The sequence below is a fragment of the Netta rufina genome (genome assembly GCF_964035555.1).
Source record: "Netta rufina genome assembly, chromosome: 3".
NCBI lineage: Eukaryota > Metazoa > Chordata > Aves > Anseriformes > Anatidae > Netta > Netta rufina.
This window is the reverse complement of record NC_140125.1, coordinates 73,066,196-73,091,081: the sequence shown is the minus strand read 5'-3', so window position 1 is coordinate 73,091,081 and position 24,886 is coordinate 73,066,196. Positions and strand designations below refer to the sequence as shown.

General features: G+C 41.3%; 1 protein-coding gene across 2 annotated transcripts in view; it reads left to right on the top strand.

The window, feature by feature from the left end:
- Window positions 1-5,669: 5,669 nt before the first annotated feature.
- Window positions 5,670-24,886, top strand: part of SESN1 (sestrin 1) — a 70,762-nt gene continuing 51,545 nt past the window's right edge. Inside the window, exon 1 of one of the 2 annotated variants that reach the window (XM_084283429.1) lies at window positions 5,670-6,096. In XM_084283429.1, coding sequence (XP_084139555.1) covers window positions 5,758-6,096 — 339 coding nt within the window. In that variant the 5' untranslated portion in view covers window positions 5,670-5,757. The remainder of the gene's footprint in view (window positions 6,097-24,886) is intronic. The other variant, XM_084283430.1, reaches the window with a different exon arrangement.

Below are 24,886 nucleotides of genomic sequence, written 5' to 3'. Positions count from 1 at the left end.
TCAGGTAGGGTGTGGGTTATAATATACGTGTGGGTTGACATGACAAACATAATGAAGAAATCTAATGAAGTAGGGGATAGTTATTGCAGGCACTGACTCATTCACAGTAAACGCTTTTACTGCACGATAATTTTCACCTTTTACGTCTCAAATATTTAATGGGATCATTGAAAGATGGTTCTCAATGTTGCAACTTGCCCTCTAGGCAGATAAAACAGACAGATTGTGTCCCCACCATTGCCTTGGAATTTATTTTCAAAGTAAACTTATGTTTTTACAAATGCTTTCTCAGGAAAGTGCCAGTCTTCATCCACCATCCTTTAACCTAGAGTGGAGTAGGAGGTAGATCTTTGGCCAGATAACTGGAAGAGCATGACATGGATGAGATCAGAAACAAAGAGAATAACTGTTCATAGGATTTGTCTCCTTTTACCTACTGCCACCCCTACATTTTTTTTCTTATACTCCTGTGCTGCTGTTAACTAGGTACCTGGCAGGGAACAAGAATTCTATTGTCTATTTGTACACCAGGCAACCTAAGAATGACCAAAAATACATAAATAAGTATTAACGAGGAAAATATAAATTTTTCTCCTGGCAAGAAATGATTCTCACAGTCATCTTTTGTCACCAACAGCTGTCTTTAAAGATGCAGAAAAACTGCAAGCAGATTTAAGAGCAATTCCTCAATCTTCTTTTGGAGATCTCTCGTGCTGAAGAACAATGTTAATGGATAGCATCCGCTTGTATGACTTAAAATATTCACAGCAAGTCCAGTACATCCACATCGTGCATCCTGAGCACGTACAATATTCTAACTATTAATGCCAGAATATGCATATAGTATGGCATAATGTGTACTCAGAAATGCAAAAAAAATGGTGTATCACTATGTTGTCTGGGAAAACTTACAACATTCAAAACCATGCAGAAGAATACTTGCTTCATATAATCTGTATATTTCAACTTGCATGACTTCAGAGGTGCAGGAAAAATCTGAGTAAGATGCTATGAAATTCTGCATGATGTCACATACATAAAACTGATTTCAACTGATTATAATATAATTAAGAGACTTTTCTCCCCTGATGCACAGTTTCTGACTGCCAGGCAACTTCGAACACAATTGTGGATCTCGAGGGACTTGACTGAAATTCCTGGTGTTCTCTGTGACCTTAGTAAATCACAGAGGGGTGGGACTGATATCGGATTGATGTGCCAGGATCAGCCTCAGGGCTGGATCCAGAGTTTGGTAATGATTGGCTTACATTCCCCGTGTATAAAAGAAGTGTAGGTATATGGCCAAAACAAGCAGCATGCTTAGTAGGGAGCTAACAAGAGCTGATGCAGGGAAATGCTATGAACATGGATGTATGTGAAGTCCCACCCTGGTGCTTGGCACCTTTGTCCTCTTAGGACTCAGAATTTGGAGTCCTCTTCTAGTGGTGAGTGCCAGAATCTGCTCTTTAAAACAATGAATAAAGAGTCCCTGTAGCTTCTCCGCTCTGTGATTTCATTTCATGCCTGCTGTCACAGCATTTTTCTTTGTGTTATTACTGGAAAATACTGAAGCCTGTGCTAATACACAGCCTGCCAAAGGTGTTTGAAAGCCCTATTTGGCTGTCAGCAAACAAAAAATTCCCAATAAGCAGCATTCATTTTCTTTTAAAGCATAGCTTGAGGAAATAGTGTCCATCTTCTCTACGCTGTTACCCAGTGGTTAGAGCACTGGCCAGGAAGCAGGAGTTTAATGGCTTTCCTGGGAAGCATTCATACCGCATCCCTGACCACCATGCTGGTGCTGGGAGGAGGACGAGTAGGAAGGAAGCAGGGAGTCACCACCTTTTCGTTTGAAGTTATGACCCTGTGCAGACAGGGCCTATAAGAGTACAGGACAGGGAGATGGCAGCCGAGGCAGAAGACAAAGTAAAACAAGGATGAGTCTCTGATATGTAGTTAACCACTTGAAGAGAGTCCTGGGCTTTATTTATGCATCTTACTATTTCTATAGTAAATAGTCCCTGGATAAAAATAAATAAATAAATAAATAAAGCAGCACTAGCTTGGGAATAGCCTCCAGAACCCCGGAGTCCCTTTTCCTAGGAAGCGCCTATGGCTACAAAACCATACTCCACCTTTGTGTCTCTTTCCTTCTCTTTCACAACAGTTTTGATGTCAAACCACATGTTTGCCTTCTTCTCTGACAATTTCAAGTAATGAGTGGATGAACATTTCCCTTCCACTTGCAGTCCTTCGAGCACCTAGGACACTCTCCTGGCAGATACCAGGTGTCGACAGAAACCCCTTTGAGCTGAAAGCTGCTTCTCATGACTGGCTTGTCACACTGAAGGTGAGCTCTCCACCAAATGCAGATGGGCACCAAAGCCTGCAGTGGCTATTGACAGAAAAAACTGACCTTACTGGGGTGATTCTGCTGGGCTCAGAGAACTTCTCAGCTGGACCTCTCTCAAAGCTGTTCAACTTACTGCCTAGACCACAAGTGGGCACAAACAGGAGACAGGTACCAAGATGCCCAAGATGCTTGGGGCAAACCTGGACCTTTCTATCCAGAAACAGACTACCAGTTCAGGTGGCAGCTCAGTGGCATGTTTTGGATCAGAAGTTTTCGTTTACACATGCTCTCTCCTGGGGTCTCGCTCTTAAGCCTTTGAGGCTGCATTTATACATTCAACTGGAGCACAGCCAGAAAGCTGGCAAGCACTGCATGACATTAAGAGGTCTGTGCTTCTGGTTCATCGTAGCCAAGCTCTTCTCAAAGCAACCCGTGCTTCAAAAAAGGCGAAGGTGAACTTTTAGAAGAAAGAGATCCCAGGCTAGGTATATGCTAGCTTGAATTAAATCAGCCTCAACAAACAAACAAACAAACAAACAAAAAAAGGGGCATAAATGACAGCATTTGAAGGAATCTAATTCAAAAAGCAGTTCCTTCTAAGTTGCATGAGTTTTACTGTGTTAATGACAGTTCCCAGTAACATATTAAAGAAACTCTACAGTAAAGTGCTCTTTTGTGAGCATACAGAAGCTGGAAAAGACCTTTTGAAAGTAAATAAAATATAATTTAGGTCTTGTTTATAACTTAGAGGACATGAATACAACTACTTTATATTTTCAGAAAAATAATTCTGCATTTGGGTATGATTTGCATACTGTTATAGAGGTCCTTATGCAGTTAAAAGAGAAGGAAGTTGATAAATAATCAAGGAAGGAAACACTGAGGTTTAAAACAGCCACAGATTTGTTTTACTTCAGCTTATCATTCTAAAAACTCAAATGCTGTAATTCTGGATGGGTTGCCAGATTGTTTCCTTCATAATTCTGCCTCTCTCTTATCCATTCTTTAGGGATCAAAAACAAGCATATTAACTCCAGCCAGCGAACACACAAATCAAACAAACACATTCCCCTAACTTCAGGCTCTGATTAATTCTGCTAGTAGCCTTTGACCTTGATTTCCACAGTGTCTTGCAGTACACACAGGAGCTTGACCCAGTATCGGAAAACTGCAGAGATTTGGTCTGGAAAAAATAAAGCCACCTTCATCTCCATTACCAAAGCGCTACATTAAAATCTATCAAACAAAGAGCTGAAATCTGAAGTTTAGGCCTTGGAGCCAGTTTCACAATCTGTTTCCTGTAGCCAGAGTTCATTCGCAGCCAGTGGAAAAAACAACTTCTAAAAGATAAAAGGCAGTGCTATGACTCTCAATCAATCTTAGCATTCAGTGTGGGAATATAAGCCGTACTGAAGTCTAACATCAAGGCGTCAGGTTTGATTTGATTTCACCTTATTGATCCCTGATGTATGTAGGTATTGTCAGAGACACCCAGCGAGTACAAACTTACCATGGGAAAAACAAGGTACATCCAACCCCTGAAGATCAAGATTTAGATAGAAATAAAGCAAGCATTCGTGACTTGCCTACTCACAGGAAAACTAGGAGACTGTAATGAGTGACAACAGAACGGGACAGGAAGCTGAATGGTAGCTAACATTAAAAAAAAAAAAAAAAAAAAAAAACATAAAAGGCCCTGGCAGCATTATTTTCTTTGAACCCATCAGTTATGATGGGTGGAGGCCTCAAGTGCTTAGAGAAGTAAAGTCTCGCATTTATTGCAGGTGGTGATGATTTTGGTAGATATATTGTTCACAAGGGTGCCAAAGGCCTAGAGGAAGCAGCTGCGTGAAGCAGCCCAGGCCTGTTCACGCCACCAAACAATGGTAACTCAGCCTCGCTGCAGAAAGGTTTTTAGAGGAGGAATGGGGAAAAATAGAGCGGTCTGCCTTGAAAGCTACAGGTAATGATGGGATGATGTTTGTTTTGCAAGCTTTGGAGAAACTGTGCCAGGAAAACGAAAGGAATGCCTGATGGAGAAAGCAGATTGTTTGCAAATAAAGGAGCTGTTGATGGCTAGTTTTTGTGAGCTGGTCCCACCTCTGCACCTGGAGTTGGAGTTCCTACGTATTTCTGTGATATTGCTTGGTCTGTATTTAACTTCAGGTCTGAGTTTTGAATGTCAGAGCAGGAAACATGCATGCCAGAAATGCAAAATACCTATGCCAGGCCACATATGGCCAATGTCTTGTTTCTGATTTACCTGCAAGTGCTCTTTAGCCCTTCAGCATGCCCCAAGCCATGGTGGCTTCAAGGTGGCAGCTGCACCTGGGTGGCTCTGCCCCTGCCTGCACACTTCCTGCTCCTGACAGCACCAGGAGCCATGCCAGGAGGCAAATCGGCTTGGGGAGCTGACTGGGCTGAAAATTAACTCTATTACAAAAAAAAAAAAAAAGAAGAAAAGCCTTGTTTCCTGCAGAAAGGGAAGAAGGAGTCCCTGCAGCCAGGGCAATGGCAAGGCAGCCCATGGGGCAGCAGCCTGCACCTCACCTGCATCAAAACATTGGGGACCTGCAGCTTGATTTTAATATCACAGGGAGGGTTTTTTATTACTATTCCTGTTTTATTTTTAGTTTTAAGAAGGCTGCTGTACTTGGGCATAGGCTGTTTGCCTTCCCTGCTGCTGCATTTACTTAGGCTACACCAAAGGCTGAAGGTACCTACTTGATAAACCTTTCTGGTTGCCCAAAGCCCAGTGTTTTATCATTATTATTACTTATTTTTTACTTATTACTTTATTTTTGCCAACACAAGCTTCTGAACTTTATTTTCTTCCCAACCGTCGCCCAGCTTTTTGCTTTTATTTTTGAAATATCTGTTCGGAGACTGAAAAGTTTTGAAATGTTGGACTTGGGGGAAAAGAAAAGGGCCCCCGAAGAGCCCTAGTAGAGAAATAACAGCGACTTGACAGAAATAACAGCGACTTTTACCCTCCCGACCCGCCCCACCGGTAAACGGGGCTGAGGCGGAGCGGCACCGAGCACCGCCAGCCCCCTCCCTCCCCACCTCGCATTGCCTCCTGGGACGCGTAGTTCCTCCTCCCACCACGTGCACAGCGCCTCCCTCTGGGCGAACTACGCCCCCCGACACCCCTCCTTATACCCACCTCGCCCCTCCCCGATTGGCCCGCCTTCGATGAGCGCTGCGAGCCGATTGGCTGTCGGGCGCGCCCATCACCCCTTGGGGGCGGGGCGTCCCCTCCCCTCCGCGCCCGGGGGGCGGGGCGGAGCCGCCGGCGCCGCGGGGTGGTGGCCGGCTGGAGGCGAAGCCCCCCGCCGCCGGCTGCCGTTGAGCGGCCGTTGGGCGGCCGTTGGGCGGCCGTTGGCGGCGCCGCTCCCCCGCCGATGCGCTGCGGGCAGCGCCCCGCGGGCTCCTTCTCCCTCTCCTCGGGGGCGGCTCGGCTGCCGCGGCTCCGCCATGGGGCGGCCGGCGCGGGGCTGCTGAGGCGGCGGCGGGGGGGGAGCTCGATGGAGGAGCGGGAGGGCGACGTGCGCTGGGACGGGCTCTGCAGCCGCGACGCCGCCGCCCGCGCCGCCGCCTTGGAGCACCTCGGGCAAGCCGTGCTCCGGCGCGGAGGGGCGGCCGCCGCTCCCCGGGTGCTGGCCCGGCTGCTGCTGCTGGCCAAGCGCTGCCCCTTCCGCGACGTGAGGGAGAAGAGCGAGGCCATCCTGAGCGGCGTGCAGGTGAGCCCGCGGGGGTGAGGGGAGAGGGGCCGGCTGCGAGGCTGCGGGGGCTGGAGCTGGGTTCGGTGAGCCCTGGGGGTCCCTTCCAGCTCGGGGTATCCTGATCCTCTGACAGCTCGGGTGCCTGTGCTAACAGGGCTGGGGTACCCCCGGTACAAAAGCAATAAAGGTTTGGGTCTACGCATCCAGCGGTACGTAACATCTCCCAACTTCTCTTTTCTTTCCCAGCTCTCAGGAGCAGGCGAGAATCCAGCCCGCGCAGGATTAGCTTTACAGACCTGCTATGCTAACAAAAATAAATGTTACTTTGTACTCTTCCCCCGGTTCACAGTCTAATTATAGGCGCTGGCGTCGCGATTTGCTCCCTCACCTGCAGTTTTTGCGAAGGTCCCGAAGTGCCGCTCGCATCAAAGGGCACTGCTAAAAATACTGCTTTCTGCAGGGTAGGAAAAGGAAATAAAGGGATTTCTTTTACTCACAAGCACACGCATAGAGCTGTACTCAGCGTTACCTCCCCGATTCCCACTATTGTGCTTTTTCCCCCTGAACGTTAACAGTCTTCATATGGGGGAATCAAAGGAAGAAAAACATCCCTGTGTATGTGTGTGTGTATATATATATATAGGCTTTGAAGGAACTTGTAGCTCTGTTCTACTTTGAACTGGTTCAAAGAAATTCTTGGTTTGGATTATTGAAGCCGACAGAGGCTTATTTTGTAGGACTTGTCAGTAGCATGCAATGTGATGAATAAATATGCTATAATTTAATTTATACAGTGTGAGCTGTATGGGGCATGTTTCTTGAGGCAGATTTTACCAGTAAAAGCTGTAAGCATATACATGTTGTATATATGTGAAAGGTTTGAGGATCATACTGTTTCTCTTAAACAAACAACAACAAAACCAATAAAACCTTGAGTGTGAAGTTGAAAACTTAATCTGGCACCTTTGCCTCAGTACCTTGCCAGTTAAAAGATACAGCTGAGAAGAAAGGTGGCCCGTTACAGTGAGAGTGGTCAGTCACTGGAGCAGACTGCCAGAGAAAGACTGACTTTTAGCAGGCACCACTTGTCAGAGCCCATTCAAAGGCTAAATATGTGGTAATCTCTGACCTGAATCTTGGAGGGGGTCAGGCACCTGATCTCCCAAGTCTCTTTTAGTTTTACATACATGAAATTACTGGCACGTTAAACTGTTAGTCTTGTTTAGGAACTTTATTCATAGCTTTTCTAATAGCTTGGATAGTTCCAACAGAAAACGGGCAGCTGCTTCTCCACGCAGCAAGCCCAAGTTCAAATCCCATGGTTGTGAAAGAGGTACATGGATATGAAAACCATTGCATTTACACAAGCTGCAGCAAAGGGTTTACAGCGAGTTAAGGAAATAAAATCAAATCCAACATGACTTGAAAAAAATCTTTGAAAGCTGCTGTTGTAACTTTTCTGCTTAAGTTCATTTTCTTCTTAGGAATAGATCTAAAAGAGAAATATTTTATGATTATAGAGTGGCAAGTCTTGGCTCTCGTACTCGGAAATAAAAGTGTTTGTTGTAATCTTTGGATAAGCATTTGTGGAAGAAATAATCCCATCCAAGTATTCTACTTTGGATGCTGCGGACTATTGTCAGGCATGAAATGGTTTTTGGTTGATGGCCAAGAGGAATCTTATTCAAATCTCTGCAGTGAAGATGGCAGATAAAGCAAACTATTAAATGTAGTTACCCCATAGAACTTTTAGCAGTGTTTCTAAAGTTAAATGGCTTAGGAACGTTATAAATGCAAAATCCTGCTGAGGATAGTATCCTTGTTACAGGATTCACTTGTATAATGCTATCTCCCTGTGCTGGGATAAGGCTTTAAGCCCACATTGATATGCTGTCTAAAACTTATTCCCTACCAAGCTAAGGGCATAGAGCCCAGGGCAGGGGGAGGCAGCTCTGAACCCAAAGGTTTTTCTTTTGGGAACAGGCAGTGCTGCTGTCCTTCCTCATGTAGGATGGTCAGTCTCAGGCTAGTAGTCAACATAGGCTGAATTTTTTGCATGAAATGATTTGGAAAATGTGCTTTCTTCATCATTCTGCTCTGCATTCAGGATAGGTCAGTGAGAAAACCAAAGACCTGGATTTTCCGTGTTGCCTGGTTCTATCAGCAGCTGGTGCCTTCTTGCCTGGTGGGGTAACCAACAACTATTTAGGTGCAAGCAGCTATGCTGCTAGTGTTTTTGTGGATTTCTGTCTGGAGCAGGCTGGTAGAATATATTACGTGGCTAGCATAAGCTGCAGGCTTGGCAGCAGTTTATGTCAGCATGGCTCCTTTTTAGGATCCTAGCTTGGCATCCTCAGAGTCTGTCTTTGTTATGGACTTCTATTTTTTCCTGGAGAAAAATCGCTCGGAAATATAGTGGAATCCTAAGTGTGCAACTTTCTTTTTTTTTTTTTTTTGTTTCTGAATAATAAATAGTATTATCTGTATAAAAACGTGTAAAAACTGTTGCTTAAAATTAATTCCTATTTCTCTGACTTGTGTGCAGGACCATGAGTTTTTTAGTGTAGGTGCTAACTATCTACATATATAGAATAACGGGTTTTTAGCCTATGAGAGTATATTTGATTTCTCATTCTGATTAGACAAGTTATTTTTGCAAGAATTATTACAAAGAAAGTATCAGCACACTGACCCCCTTTTTTCTAATTTAGACTTCCTTGCTTTTGTTAATGATATCAAGCTGATAAAGTCACTTTATCATCAGCTTTATCACCAAACTTTAAACATTTTAAAGCTATTTCATTTGCAGTGTTTTAACAGTGACAAGATCAACTTTGTATGTTTTCACATTTTCAAATATCTCAAAAAAAAATCAGTTATCAGATAAAACCCCAACTATATTAGAGCTTTTTGATGACTTCCTGTAAATACATTATTGTGCACGTATTTATGTCATAATGCTCATGACCTTGCAGAACAGTGGGTCCTTCCACCCGGTATCCTAGGTGTCTGCGTGCCAACACAAATAGGTGGGGACTGGCCAGCAATGGAAGGTCTTAATGCATGATTGTTAAAACTGTTCTGCTCAGCCTCTGTCACGTTAATGAGATGTACGTAACTGGAATTTGTATAAGGTGTATGTCAGGAGCTGGAGAAGAGTCATCCAATGTATGAGTTTTGCTAGTTAAATTCTCTTAAAACCATCCAGTGTCTTCTGGGAAAGACCGTACTACTCTGCTGAGGTATGTAAATTCATGAAAGTAGTTTTTTAGATTAACAAGGGAGTGGACTGAGAATTCATAGATGGAAACGAGGTTCTGCATGAATGACCACAAGGTATTAGCCCACAGAGCATGGAAGATGACAAAACAGCAGGATAAAACCCACAGGTGTTAAAATACTCAGAATTTGGCATGTGAAGTGTGACTGGAGGTATATCTAAGGAAGAAAGAAACTGGTCTCGGAGTACTTGAGAAGCAACTTGATAGTATTAAACACTTCTCTTGAAGGGAAAAAGTAGCAATGAAAGAACTTTGCTCTCTGTTGACCTCTTCATTGATGTGAAACTTGCAAAATACAGAAAATGGGAAATGTGGGTTGCTGAAGATGCATGTGAAGGGCGGTAGGATGTGTTTGGTTGTCGCAGTTCTGCTTGTACATAATAAGGTGCATATTGGAAATAAGTAAGGAAGAAAAGATCCAAAGATTAGTGGATTAAGAGATGGTGCTGAGGTGATTGAAACATTCTCTGAAATAGTTAATCCAGCAAGTGTAGTTAAGTCATGACAAAATGGTAAATAGTGCTTGGCCTGGATTAGGGGGGGAAACTGCAGATTACTTAGATAAGCAAGAGATTTTTCAATCTGGTAGGGCATGATGAAATTCATTCCAAGGTGCTTAAAAAACCTAGCTGAAGTAATCTCAGATGTGCTAGTGGAGAGATGTAGTAGACTGAAAAATAATAATAGTGCATACCTCTTCAGTATGACACAAGTGGGGTGGGAAGAAGAATGAACTGGTGGGTTTTAGTTAAGCTGAAAGAAAAAAAATACTGGAATGGTGATAAAAACACATTTTGAGTGCCTAGAAAAAAGGTTGAGCAGCAGCTAAAACAGACTTACCAAGGATAAATGATTTTAAGTCTAGTATTTCTTCCACTTCTGTGATGGAGTAACAGGTCTTACAGTGCAGAGAGACTGATAGATTGAAGTCCTTGACATTCACACAGTATTCTCATTAACAAGCTAGGTAATTACGAGCAAGAAAGTACCATGCAGGGAGTAAAGCTAGCTGGAAAACTTGCCTCAGAAGGTGAGTGAGGTCAGGACAGCCAGTGCTCGGTGCGGGTTGTGCAGGTTCTGGCCAGCGCCACCTTGATTAATGAAGATGTGCATGTGATGAACTGGAGAGTACAAGCTGGCAGGGAGGGTCAAAATACTGGAGAAGAAGGACAGAATTTAAAGTTGCAGTGATGTTGGATGGCAACCTGCAACGTATCTTTGCGATCTGACTTTTATTATTTATTTTTGTGAAGAAAGGTTGAAGAAGTTGGTGGTATGGTCAGCTAACAGGAAGGCTAACATAATATGTTCCCAGATCAATGGGGGATGGAAAGGATGAAAAGACTCCTGTGAAGAATAAAACATGAACTGGAATGAATGAGCAGTTGATCTGAAGTTTAGCAAAACTTGAGTTGGACATTTGGAGGAAAAAATCAAGGATTGGGGAAGTAAAGCAATGGCATAGCCTGTTGAGGAAGAATGAGTCATGTTCATCACTAGAACTCTTTGTCTAAACTGCTCTTAAGCATCAGTCAGGAGTGATATGTTTGTTATCTCCCTGGGAAAGGGTGAGCGTTGCCAACTGGCTGGCTTTTACTTCCAGCCTCTGTGTTTTGTGATTGTGAATGCTGGGGGGGCCTCTGAGCGCTTTCCCTTTGATCTCCAGGACCACACTTACCAGATGGGTGGCACCAGAACATGAAGAGCCTCTGCCTCTTGTTTAAAAGCAATGGTTGACTTGGGAGGACTGCAAGTACATTGTCAGTGGTTTGGTTTTTGTTTTTAGGTCTGCTGCTCTAGAGAATGAACGTTCATGGTTGATCTCTGTGGCACTTAATTGTTAGAGTAATGAGAGGGAAACTCAAATATGCTCCTTGTTCTCAAATGGCTTATCCCGATGGCTCTCATATTAGGGTGCAATTCAGGAGACTTTGGGTAACTTCCCAGATCTTTCATCTGCTTTTGATGTAGTCTTTGATAAATGACTTTAGAACTTCCTTGCCAATCTTCACAGCCTTCCTGCAATAACTCCTTAGTCAATGTGAAAATCTGGAGCTGAAAAGTGCTAGGCACATCCACCAGGTGATGGGGTTTCTGCCTAAGTTATTTGACTGTGTCCAACTGCATGATAGTGGTGTTTCCCCGTGATGCCTGCTGCTGGTCTGTCACTGCAGAAAGGTACCTCACCGAAAAATTATGGGTTGTTCAAGCCCATGAATTTAGTTTCCTCACTGGTGGTGGTGGATCGGCCCCATCTGGAAGCTGACTCGTTTCCTTGCATAATGCAAATGCCCATATTGTTTTTTGTTTCCCGTAGTACTCTTATGTAAAGTAACTGAAAACATATCTTTCTTTTTTTGTGTGTGAATTCACTTCAGTGTAAAAGTATGTTCTGTTTCTTCCAGCCATGAGGTGGAATGGGTTTAATTATCTATTGTAGGGTGCTCCCTTCAAAAGCCACGAGTTACTCTGCCAGACTGCTAATTTAGAAAACATTTTGTCTCTTGGCTTTTTTTTTGCCGTCCAGATACTCTTGCTCTTACTGAAGTATTAATATGATGATGCATTTAAATGATAAGGCTTATTTACAGCTTCTGCTAGCCTACCAAAAGAACAAGCAGTATCTCTGCCCTATTTATTGTAAACACGCTGTGCTGCTGCTGGGCCTGTATCACGTATGCCTAGCGAGGCTGTGTGGAGAAGTTAAGGGAGGAGACCTAATCTTGAAATGTCAGGGAATGTTCCGAGCTGGGGTGTGGATATACATAAATATACATTTATATTTTATATTTAAACTTCAATTGTTAATAGTCCTTAGCTGGCCTTTTCTCATCCCTCCTTCCTTCAGCCTACTTGCCTGCTTTCTGAAGGCTTCGGTCTTTGTGTTGAATGAGACTTCAGGAAATTTTCTGTTGTTGAGTTTGTCAACTGCAAAATTGCCTCACCCTGAGAAGGTCTTTGGCCGGAATAAAGAGTGGCTTGAAAACAGTGGAGGTTCACAAAGTGATGTAAAGTGAGGTATCTGGGTCACTTCGAATGCTGTTCCTGTGTTTGGAGCCTTTCCATCCTTTTCCATGCTAAATGTATTCCATTCTTCTTGCCTGGTAATGGGCTTCGCTTACTCAGCTTTTTCTTACAATTGTTTGGGATAAGTTGATCTGCAGCTGTAAGGGTTTATGTGATTCTGGTTTTCAGGGCATCAGAACTAGAGTTGTTTTGAAAAGAGGTGTGAGGTGAAGCAGGCGCTTGACACTGGCTTGGTGATGTTTTTTTATTTTGTGACTGAATTGAAATACTTTAAAGTGAAGAAATTAAACACAGATATTTCCTCATCTCTATTTACTGCTAAGGTAAGCAACAAATGTACTCCCTACAGTTGCTTACATAAAAAGGAAACAAAAAGTTTTGTTTCCTAATTTTTTTTTTTCATAAGAGGTAATATCTAGAGATCTGCAGAGCCAGAAATACTTGAGCTTGAATGCATTTTGTAAGTAAGAGCATCTGTTCTTCTGATCTAGCAGGTGGAACACTAACTGTTTTAGACTTCTTTTTGCTTCTGCTTTTCTCACTAGAGGCTGTTGCAGAGGTTGGCTGTACCTTTAACCTCCTAACTGGAGATGATCCTTTCCATACTTGTGTGTTTAAATGTCAGTTTAGGCTTCTGTCTTAAATTATTTTTCACATCCTGAAGGTAATGTAGCATGGGTAGCAGCGATCCTTTGCCTCTCTGCATGGATTTTGCTAAAAGCTCTGCTCAGCTTTAAATTGCCAAAAAGCCAGCTTATTTCTACCCTCTCTTTAAAATACTTATAATTTAGTTTCCCTATTTAATATATAAATAACTGTCTTAATTTTGAGACATTGGCTTGCATTTGGATGCTTTTTTATTCATATATGGAGAAATTTTTAATATCTTCAAGATGTTCAAAGTGAAAAGCGCTACGAATTTGGAAAGATTTGGAAGTTAGCATAGTATAGAAGCATTAAGTTAAAAAAAAAAAAAAGAGGAAAAGAAAAAAGTATGGGCTCCTAGGTTATATAAAATAATAAATTTTCATCTAGTTTGACCAAAATAGATTATTTAAAAGAAAATTGTTGTCTCACTGTTACTACCACCAAGGAGACTTTGAAGAAATTCTTGCTGCTTTGTCTTCTTACTCCTGACTTCTTCAGGTCCGTGTTTCTCCTTTTCAAATAAACATGTGGAAAAGTACTGAATATACCATTGTGGGACAGAAAATAGTTTTGAAGGCTTGAGTATATTTTCCTGTGGATACTGAGTGTTGAAATTTCCAAAAATATGATTTGCTGTCACACGTATTCCAGTAAGTTGTTTACAGTTTAAGGATGAAAAAAAAAAAAAAAAAGGACAAGGCTCAGAGCTCTCTCCAGAAATCAAGTCAAACATGGAAATCTTCACTTGGACCTACATCCATGAATTAAATCCAAAACGTTAAGTGGTGGTTTTTCTGTTGTTTACCACTTTCTTGAAGTTTCCAATAACTTTGACTTTATTTTTTTTCTTTGTGTATTCTTCTGGAAAGCTTGGATTATATCATTGCCAGAAGTTGGCTTGGGAAGGTGAACTGGGTTAGTTCTTTTTAAACCTAGTATGCAATTAACCATTTTCATTATTCTAGCTTTGTGTAGAAACCAACCTTCTTCTTTCAAGTCCCTTTGAGTCGGAAGTATCCAGTGTTGTGTACCAGTGCCTGCATATCACCCGAAAATGCATTGGGCTGGTATTATGTTAAAAATAGAGGCAGTGCTACAATGCATACTGCTAATTATGTCATGTAATCTGATATAAGTCTTCCTTCTGTGCATCTACAAGCACTTGCTTTCAATCCAGGCATTGTGCTAAAAGAACGCACAGTGCTTCTGAAAACATGTTGGTTTTTAAATGAAAATAAATTAGAAGTTATAACTTTTTTTCTCACTTTTCTATTCTTTCTGAAGTCAGCAATAAGATTTTCTCACTTGCAGTTCTCTCCTGCCAATTCCTTTCTTAACCTAAACACCCAGCTCTGTGAGCCCAAGTTTTGAGACTTAAGGCATAACAACATCTTTGTTCAATTTTCTTCTCTAGGATATTCTTGCTTGGTGTTGAATTGTTTTTCAAGTTTTCCTTCTGAAATAAGTGTTTTAGTTGAAGACTTCTTAACTCCTAGAGAGTAAACATGAAATAACATGATATTTGCTCAAAGGAGGAACAAACTTGAGAACGAAAACTTATTTAAAGCTCTAAAATCTTTCCTTTGTGCTTTTTTTTTTTTTTTTCCTTCTCTCTCCCTTTGAAGGAGAAAAGGAACCTCTGTTCTGAAAGATGTTTCCATTGCAGCTTGTTGCTGAGCCTCCACTGTTTCTGGTGTTTTGGTGCAACAAAACTTCCAGCTTTAAAACGAAGCCAGTTTGCCAGCAGTACATTCCACTCAGATTAAACTGCTTGTTTGGGTTTTCCATTTATTTAAATTTTAGTTGTAATCTAGATTTGCATTGGTTTCCAAGTAGGAGAGAGACTGAGGAGAGGAAAAAGCTTTTCTCAAGCTTCTTATTTTTCTGAATTTCCAATCAATACTAAGAGCAAATTTATGTCTAGGACTAGGACTGCTTGACAGTACTAAATATTTAGCAGTTGCCATGATTTAACATTTTCTGGAGTTTATCATGTTATTATGTATCTAGATATACACTTATAAACTGCCTGTTTAAAGATGATTTCAAGATGACATGTCTCGAGGTAGCGTATCAGATATTTTGTAGGGGGTGCTGAACAGGTAGAGTTGTTTTGTGTCTTAAGAAATAACTTGTATATGAAGCAAGGCAGGAAGTCCTTCTTTCCAGTTAGTATGTTCAGCCAAGAAGGAAAGATTCTTGGCTTTTAACTTCTAATTTCATATGACATGGAGGAAAAATCTGGACAGAATGGTCCTTTGAATGGTCCGGTTTAGTGTCTATACCCCCGAAGTAATGCTTAGAACTTTTTCACATTTGTTCAGACTGCTCATCTCAGTCCAATTTCATCAAAATTTTGGGGTGCTTCTTGTAAATTGTCCATAGGCAATCTGAGATTTTTCTGAAGTTAATGGGTGAAATGTAGATATATCCCCAAATCCTTGTAACATCTGGATTTGAGGCTTAAGTGGTGTGCTGTCTGGGGATTGTTTGGAATTCTTTTTATTCAGAGCTGGTTACGCTAGGTGCATCAGTACTTACCTTTTCTTGATAAACCAGGGTAATGCAGCAAATCCACCAAAGCAGCACTGACAGATGACTTCTCAGTGCCAGCCCCATTTAACCCTAGTTTATAATGGCCTGTTTCAGTTGGCAGTAGGGAGCTGCCTTTGCGCTCTGTGTCCGCCTTTATTCAGGCAGGGGAGGATCAAAGCAAGTTGTTTCAGTGGAAGTCTACTACCTCGTGCTAAAGATATAGCTTTGTGGCAGACTTGTCCCAGGTCATTCTTTGCTATTATAACCCGTTTGGCTCTGTCCTCTGTAATCAAGCCTGGTGTGCATGTGGAGATTTTGCAGTAATAATACTTTTCATCTCTTATTTCCTCTTCACATGCAGAAGTTGGCAGCGAGATGCCTTGGACCAGGTGGAGCAGGTGCCACAGTGGTCGTCTGCTCGAGTGACCTTTGCTGTCTTCTTTGCATGTCTCAGATCAGTGACCTCAGAAGGCAGTTGAATACATGGAGTCGATCTCCTCAAGCAGTAGGAGTTGCATGTTTTTCTCCTAAACAGTAAATATCTTTTTAGAGCATTGGCCTTGGATGAATGAGCATCCCATTCAAGCATGAGTAGCATCTGGACTGAGCTGGAATTTAAAACCAGGTCTTCCTCATTTCAGACTCCGAACTCAGTTTGCAAGGTCTTGTTTGTTGACAGGATGTCAGATGGTGAAATAAGTATCCGAGGCCTTAAAACTTCCTTGGGTTAGAAGAGAATACCTGCTGTTCAACTGGTGCAAAATTAATTTCCCTCAGTGCAGAAGTGCTTGATATTAAAGCCTAAGTAGCAAAGAAGTTTCTAAGGCCTTCTGAAGTGCGATGGTGGATTTTGCTCGACCATGTAGTTGTAATACAGTTTTTAGATTAATGAGGTGAGCTGAACAGTGATTTTAGTTAAGACTGACACATGCTAAAATTCTTTTGTCAATCACAATGTTCAGTATGCAAATACTGCTTCTTTTCTAGAACACTTCTAAATATTTTAACTTCAGAAAACCAGGATAAATTTATACGACTTTTTAAAGCTACTGGGATCCTTTAAATATATATATATATGTATATTTATATATGCATTTTTGTTGTGCTACAGCAGCAGGTCAGAATTTTCTTGTCCCAAAAGGCAAAGCATTTTTCCTTTTTTATTCAGATGATGTTCCTTGTTATGATATTAAACAAACATATTCATTTAATTAGAGGACTGTTGTGCATGGCTCTTCATGTTTTTTGTTTTGTTTTCCTGAGGATTTTCATTTTGAGCTGGGGTGTTTGTTGTCTTAGCATTAGTACTTTGGCCACCTACTGTCACATTTGCAATGGGAGCTGTTTGCTGAGGGTAGTTACATTATTACCATCTGATCAAAGAATTAGGCATGGAAAATAAACCAGCAGGTACTTCATTAACAATGTTGTGTATAACAAAATTTTTTTGACATTAAGCAGTTGTGATTTTTTTTTTCTTTTCAGGAGAATGTTATTGGGAGCAGCCCTGAGTTAACAAGACTGCCCATGTGTGGTAAAGTGAGGCATACATGTGTTTACAGGATTAAGGCTGTGTGCTGGCAGGCTTGTCCAAAAGCATCTTGATACTCTGCTGCAGGACTCCATTTCAAAACACTGTTACTGCTTCCTTACATTATGAACGCTGGTGCGTTTCCTCTTACAGGTTTCAAGTTTCCTGGACCTTTTGTGACCACTAAGTTTGTGATCACTATGCCGAGCTAGCTGGTCACGGTTGTCTCTTAATTCAAGATGTTGCACTGTGAGCAAAGAGATGTAGGAAGGAGTTTTTGTGCTGTGATGAGCCTGGAAGCACAGGATCTGTATTACCCTGGTATCATAACTCCTAGCAGGGTTTAGGAGGTTAAATGTAATGTCATGTGAATGCAGCTGCAGTGTTTGCAGGACCAAATTGGCTTGCTGATTGTGAGCTCCCAGGTGTGCCAGTTACCATAGCAGTAAATAGATAAATCCATGCCAATGCTTACATTTAAGTTAGCTTAAGTAAACTCTTGTTGACTTGTGTGCTTCACATGAGAATACCACATAGAAAGGGTTTCCTAGCAGGTAGCTAGCTGCCTTGAGCTGGCAGCCTGCTGCTGTTCAGCTCTGCCACGCTGCTTGGAGACAGCAGTAGCAGTTTCTTAGATTCCTATCTGTACTGGAGCAAACCATTTGCTTTGGATGGTGTCCATATCTTTTTGTTTCTTACACAGATTGTGTTTTAACTTGTAGATCACCTACATGAATTTAAGCTGATGTGCTTGCTGCAGAAAGATGTAATGAATTTGAAGGAACACTTGGGGGAGACTTCATGTCTTTTGTTTTATTTCCAGTTTTTCATTTGTTTGCAATAGACTTCAATTCGGTGATGTTATTATTCTCAAGCTCTTGAAAAATGAAACTTCTGTCGTTAACTTATTTTCTTGTGCTATTTCTGGTTACAGAATAGTTTCTACTGAAAGCTTCTTGAGATGGGGCACTTGCTTTTCTATTTTTAGTTGTGTTTTTTTTTTTTGTGGTGGTGGCAGCGATGATATCTTAATGCAAGTTTTTGTTAAGAATGATGTAATTGTAGCTGACTTTTTCTACCTAGATATGAAAGCAATGATGAGCGATACCTTTGTGAGGAAAGAAAAGAGAATGCATGAAAAAGAAATTTGTGATAGTAGATGAAATATAGCTGTAGCACTTCATATTTTACAGCTACAAACACTCACCACTGTATCAGTTGTATACCTGTTTGTATTTTAATTCCTGATTTTGCAGTTTCTCAGTATTAAAAATAATTTATCTGCAACTGAAACTTTCCAGATTTTATCTCCTTTGTTAATCAAGACTTTGCATCAATGTCTTTGATGCAAAAAAACAAAACTAAAGAAGTCACACAGCAAGAATTTACCTCTTTTCATCACGGGAGAAATGCTTTTACCTGTCTTTAAAGCAGAGCAGAACAAAAATATTCCACACCACTACCAAAAAAAAAAAAAATCTATCATCCCAGCTACAGTGACATTTCAATAGTTGAAACAATTGGGGTCAGAAAGCTAATCCATTCCCTTTTTGAGGGAAATCTGTCTTCTGAGAATCTATGATGGAGTGTTACATTGCTGGACACTGAGTAGACTTTTCCTAATCTAATCAGAATATATTAGTGTAGGTACTAGGAGAAACATTGCTATCGGTCTGTTTTCTTTTTTTCTGAACAATCTAGCAAGAGACTGAAATAAAATTTTTGTGAATATCTAGACTTCTAACTTAAATTATGAGCTTAGCAATAAAAATTTTAAATTAAGGTAATGGCGGCTAACAAAATTTCTGATTTAGGAAGCCACAAAACAGTAGATTATAGTTTGGGGGAGGTGGGGCATTATTTAACATTTTGTATTCTTATAGCTCATGTTAAATAAAACTGGTGAATGTGTTTAAGTTGCTACTAGAATAACATTATTTGCTGAACTATATTATCTGTAAAATCATAGTATGCATGTTAGTGTTACTGCTTGCTATTCTACTTTTTTTTTTTTTTTTTTTTTCCTATTACAAGCAAATCAAAACTACTTCTGCATTGTCCAGGGTGAGTTTTGGAAAATTCTATTTAAATACTGTTAATCTTCCACTATGGCAAAGAAAGATAGTGGAAGAGAGGGTTTCTTTTGTCATTGGCAGTCTACACTCGCTAGAAAGAAACAGAGTCCTTGTGCTCTGAGTGCTCCATCGCAAAGGTCTTGCTCAGATGTGCTCAAAAGGACCCTGCAGGGTGGAATATCCTGGCTGCTGTGCTGCATTTTAGCTTCCCTGCTGCCAGGTGACATGATGGCAATGACTTCTCCAGCTGAGGGGTGTTCTGTGTAGTTCAGCCTTGGCTATGGTCAAGACCCAGCAGACCATGTGTCCCCTGGGTTCTACTACTGGTCTCTAATGCATCAGAATGTAGATTACTTCTAGTTAAAGAAGTGGGGAGCTTAGGTGAAAACAATTCTAAAATTGTTTCTGCTCCTTTATTATATGTGTGCAAGTGAAAAAGGAAGTTATGCAGATATATCTTTGAGGAGTTGTCATCTTCAATACTGTACTACTTCTTGCAGCTCTGGGCATTGGATTGCTTCCTTGAGCAGTAATTCAGACACTTGTGTGTATGCTTAGATCATGTATGTGACAAAGTATGTTTAGATGATGATTATGACAGAGCTCACTCTTCAGTATTTTCATTGATTGCTTTGTCTCTGCTTTGTTTGCAATGCCTAGCTCACAATAACTGAAAGAGGTGAGGTTCTTCAACAGTTTGTACTGTAGGAAGCATGACACCTACAAAAATTGAATATTTTTCCCTACAACAGAAAGTGAAGTTGGAATCATCTGGGTAGGCTTATTTCTGATGCTATGAGCTATACCAGAGTGCTTTGTTTTTTCTAACTTGATGCTTTTATAAGTATGATTTTTTCTGAAAAATGGAATGGGGTATCTTAAGAGTTGTGGCAATTGTGATCAGCACCAAGGGGATTCCTCTGTCCTGATCATTATTCAACAAGACAAAGGTCCTGGTGTTTACTAAGTCACTGTAAGACAATTCTGCAGCCTGTAGCCGAGTTCCAGAAAGCTTGTGTTTATGCCTTAACTCAGCTCTTCAAAACTCAAGGTCCTTTTAGCCCTGCAGGTGAAATCGGTGAGCTCCTAGGCAGCAGAACCTCATCAGATGTTCAGCCGTGCATAGAAATGTTTCGGTTCTGGAAGTGGGCGATGATTTCTTGCCTCTGCTCAGGCTCGCTCTGCATCCACAGATAAAACCATTTCCTCTGTCTCCTCTCGGCGCTCGGGGAACACGCTGTTCTTGGAGCGTGTTTATTGAAGACCTATCAGATGGGCTTTGCACAAAACAAAACAGAGCTACCCCTCCTACTCCTGAGTAACAGCTTCGTGGTTAGAGCATGCCCAAAGAGCGAGGACTCCAGGTTCGGGACCTTTTCTGCCCGAGGTGATTCACAGTCATGTCTCGTACATGCCTAGGCTCCCAAGGTGGGAGAATTGCAGTAGGTTTTGCTCTCATTTCTGGGCCAGCGAGCACCTTGGGGATTGCATGTGAAGCAGGACCAGTGCAGTTGGAAGTGCTGACAGCGTTGCTATCATTAAGCAGCTCAACTTTTGTGTTTTAGGGAGGAGATGTTGAAATGGCTTTCGGCTTATTAATAACTTGAACTTGGCCTCTATCTTACTAAAGGGATCTAACCACTGAGGTGAAAGAGCCAGTCTTTGGGCTTCAGGTTGTGGTCTTGAATAGATGCAGGTCCTTTTGGTGGTGGGCAGCAAGCCCTAGCACACTGAGAGATGAGGCTGAAGATGCACTCTGGTTTTCAGGGCTTCCTGATGGCTAATTTAGGTGGCTCCCAACTTGATCTGCAGGCTTTTGAGAATGCTAGTCTAAGGTGCATTGCCCTCACAACCTTTATATAAATATAATAAATATTAGTTTTGCATTCCTTGGTGATAGACTGAAGTGCTCTGAGATCTAGGCAGTGAGAAAGTGTTGTTGTTCAGAGTATCATTGGACTTGTCTCTGCAGTGTAAAATTTGATCCTCTACTAAGATACTTCTTCTTTTAAATACTATTTAAAGGCTTCTATACCAGGTAACTACTTTTGTTGCATTCCTGTGGTAAGAACAAACATGAAACTTTCAGCCCACAAGCACTTGAAAAGGCAGTTGAAAATGGAGCTGTTTGTCATTTGTTTCTTGCACCTGTTTATAGTACGTAGGCTGTAATGAAAAAGGGCAAATTTTTTTTTTTTTTTGGTACAAGGACATGTGTTTTTCCATTAGTGAAGGTTCTTTTTAAAAGCCCAAGAGCTTTTCTCTTCCAAATCTGTGTCCATACTTCCACTTCACGTCCCCTCACACATGAGGGCACTGTGGGTTCAGTCTTCCTTTACACTTGAATGCTCTGCAGGGTCTTTGTGGGTGTCTGAACCAGAACTGGGTGTCCCTTGCATCTTATATTTGGGAGTTTTCCCTACTTATTTCTGGTTTTAGAAGAATACATTGTGATCTAGAAAGGAAAAGTACTTCAAAATTCCGGTGTTGTTTGTATATGACTTTGTTTTACAGTTTGGCACTTGCTCTTTGGTGGACTTTCAACTTGCTTTCCAAAACCAGGTGCAGCAAGACGTAAATATGTAACCTGCACCAATGCAGCTGAGTGGCTGAAACAAAGTCCCAGAAGCAGCAGGACGGTGTGGAAGAAGAGCAAAACTGCATACACTGTATTGAGTTTAATACAGGGTGAAGTTTAAATTCTTCTTGAAGAGAAAAATGTAATCTTATTGCTATTAACGTTTACTCGTGTCAAGCTTTTTTACTTGACTGTACTGTACAGGAACTAGATCATTACCATTAAAAGAACCTGAAGTTCTTCCAAGTTTATATTCAGGCCAAATGAAGTAAGCCTTTAGCAAACATGCAACCAGATGACATAATAGCACATATTAAATGTGCCGAGGCCTTCTTGTTTCCCCATCCCCTAATTATATCAAACAATAGGAGCTGAAGTACATGTCTCTTTAGTGACGCTGTCTTTCAACTCTGTTTAATAGCGCTTCATTCAAACACAGATCCATGTGCAGCTGTGTCTTACTCGCAGTGGATGGCCGCAAGCATCCCAGAACTGCAGAGGTTCTGCAAGCAATGCTGTGAAAATCTGGAACCCGAACAGCAAACGAGTCTTTCTTTGAGACAGATCTCACCGGGTATACTGCAGCACTTCCCTTCCTACCCAGGCTTTCTGATTTAGGGGTTCTTCACATGACTGCCTGTGAACTAAAAACTACTGTGTCTTAATGAAGTTCTAAGTAGCTCATCTGTAAAAACTGACTTGCCTGATTTGCTGTGTTAAATGGGAAATACATGGCCAGTTGCTGTGGCTGAATTGACAAGACTTAACTCACAGCCGTGGTAAATTGATTGTTTGCAGTTGTGTGAACCTCTGGTAAGAGCTCTGACTAATGCTTGCCTTGATTTCTGTGTTAAAGCATGCCTACATGTTAAGGCATATATCCCATCATCTTCAAATATCTTTTCTTAAAAGATTTTGGACAGGAAGGAAATGTAGCAAATGCCAAACACGAAATGATGCTGTAGACAATTATTGGTTTAATCTCTTGGCACAAGATTAAAGAAGGTGGCAGATGATGGCCACTTCTTTCCCTGTTTTCCCACAAGGCTGGGCTAATAGTTTCCCCCAGCCCCCTCCAAGTGACATGAATTAGTTACACAATTCCTGGGGTGAATGTTTAGTGATGGCCTAGTTGTAAAAGCTTTTCTGAATGTCAGAAGTCTGGAGTTATAAATACCGAACTTCAAAATGGTGTGGGTTTTTCAGTTCTTTTTGTTTGTTTGTTTCTGGAATAGCTAGCAGGAAAATGGAGCAGGCTTCCTCTGTGGCGATCCCTTCCCTCTTGTGAAGTCTTAAATCTTCAAAATATCAGATAAAGAAGCAAGAAATTGAAAACACATGAAAATGAAAAGGTAGTTTTTCTTTTAAGGTTCAGTTATCAGCCTTCCTGAGAGGAGGGACAGACTGTATTTGGTTCTTTATTGTGCATTATTATGCTGAGTGTCTGGAAGCAGGGAATGCAGGGGTGTAGGGAGATTGTGCTTGTGTAATGCCCAACTGCTAGTGTTTGATTTTTCTGTGCTGGAAATCTGGGAATCTCCCAAGCCTAAACTATGTTTATTAAAGTATTTTATTCCACAGTGACTTGTTCCATTGTGGGCCTAAAATGTTTGTCAGTGAGGCTGTTGGTTACCAGACCCAGCTGGATGGGGTGACTAGTACAGAGGCTTTAGTGACTATAGCTGGTCCTATGCCTGGAGCCAAGAGACTCCAGGAATAGCAGATGTAAAGAAAAAGTAACAAGCTCTTTGGGCTCCAACAATTTACGTCTTCCAAGTGTTACTTTATGAACTTTAACTTCTAAAAGAATAAAGTTTCAAGCTGAGGGGGAAAACAGGCTTTTATCTCCAGCATTAGGCTTTTGTGGAATGAGGATCCCATTGCTTCTAGTCATTTCTTTTCTTTCTTAAGGTAGAAGAATGTAACATGAGGTTTCAAGATAATGACAGACGGAGTTGCACCTCTGGCTCGAGATCCATCCAGCCTCTTGAAGGGCTAAGGCTTTGGGTGAGATTGGAGCTAGGCAGAGCCTTGCGCAGAGGTGCTGGAGGAGCCATGCTCAGAACTGAGCAGGGATTGAAATGCATGCTGTTTGCCTTGTTCAGTGAAGGGAGAGGTAAAACAAGAGGTGAAGTCTAGTTTCCACTTCTGGAGTGGGAAAGAGAGGTATTGGCTGGTGGAAGAGGGATCAGTGCAGTAGGTTGGGAAATTATAAAAAAATTTCTTATGCTTAAGAGTCACCTCTCTTTCATTTAGGGTACATTTAGGGTAAGGAAAGTTCCATACTTAATAAAGTTTGTAATTATTTATTTATTTATTTTTGCATGAGAACATTTAAAATTAAGCAATATTTCTCAGTAAGTTAGAATTTTGTCTGGGTGTTTATATGGAGCAGTAGGGAAAGGTATGACGAAAAAGTATAGCGAATAGGGGAACATTTATGATCTTACTAAAATGTATCCACCTCTGGCTGCTTGTTGGGTGTTCTTTTCCATGAAAGTGTCCTGTGGAATATGCAGATTTTAATGGACAAAATTTTCAAAACACTTTCTTTTGCTTGCTTTTAGCCTTTTAATAGTCTGATAGGGAGAAGTTCATTCCATGCTAGGTCGTTGAGATAACCAAGCAGTAGAATCATCTCTCTCGTGTCAATTTTGTACCAGCTCCCAGATAACTCTGTACTGTTGGAATTAAATAGTATATATCCTGCTAAGTCAGAAGAATACTTGGCAGTGAGCTATCAGGCATTTCACAAAGCTCTGTAACTTAGGGAAGAGTGGAACCTGTAAATGTTAGACTGGAAGAATTTGGAAATGAAAGCAGTGTGAGCGGTAACATCCATTTGATAAACATCTTTATGCTTGGCTAAAGATGGTTTTGTTTGTTTTTTAATGGTAGTGTTTTTGTTCTGTATGTCCAGGTTAATTAAACTTGCAGTTTAATTTAATATTGTTGTAGCCTTTTTAACCTACACCAGACCCTTCAATGTTTTCTCCATTAGTTTTCTTTGAGGCATTGGAATGGGCTGCCCAGAGAAGTGGTTCAGTCACCATCTCTGGAGGCCTTTAAAAGACGTTTAGATGTAGAGCTCAGTGATATAGTTTAGTGGAGGACTTGTTAGTGTTAGGTCGGA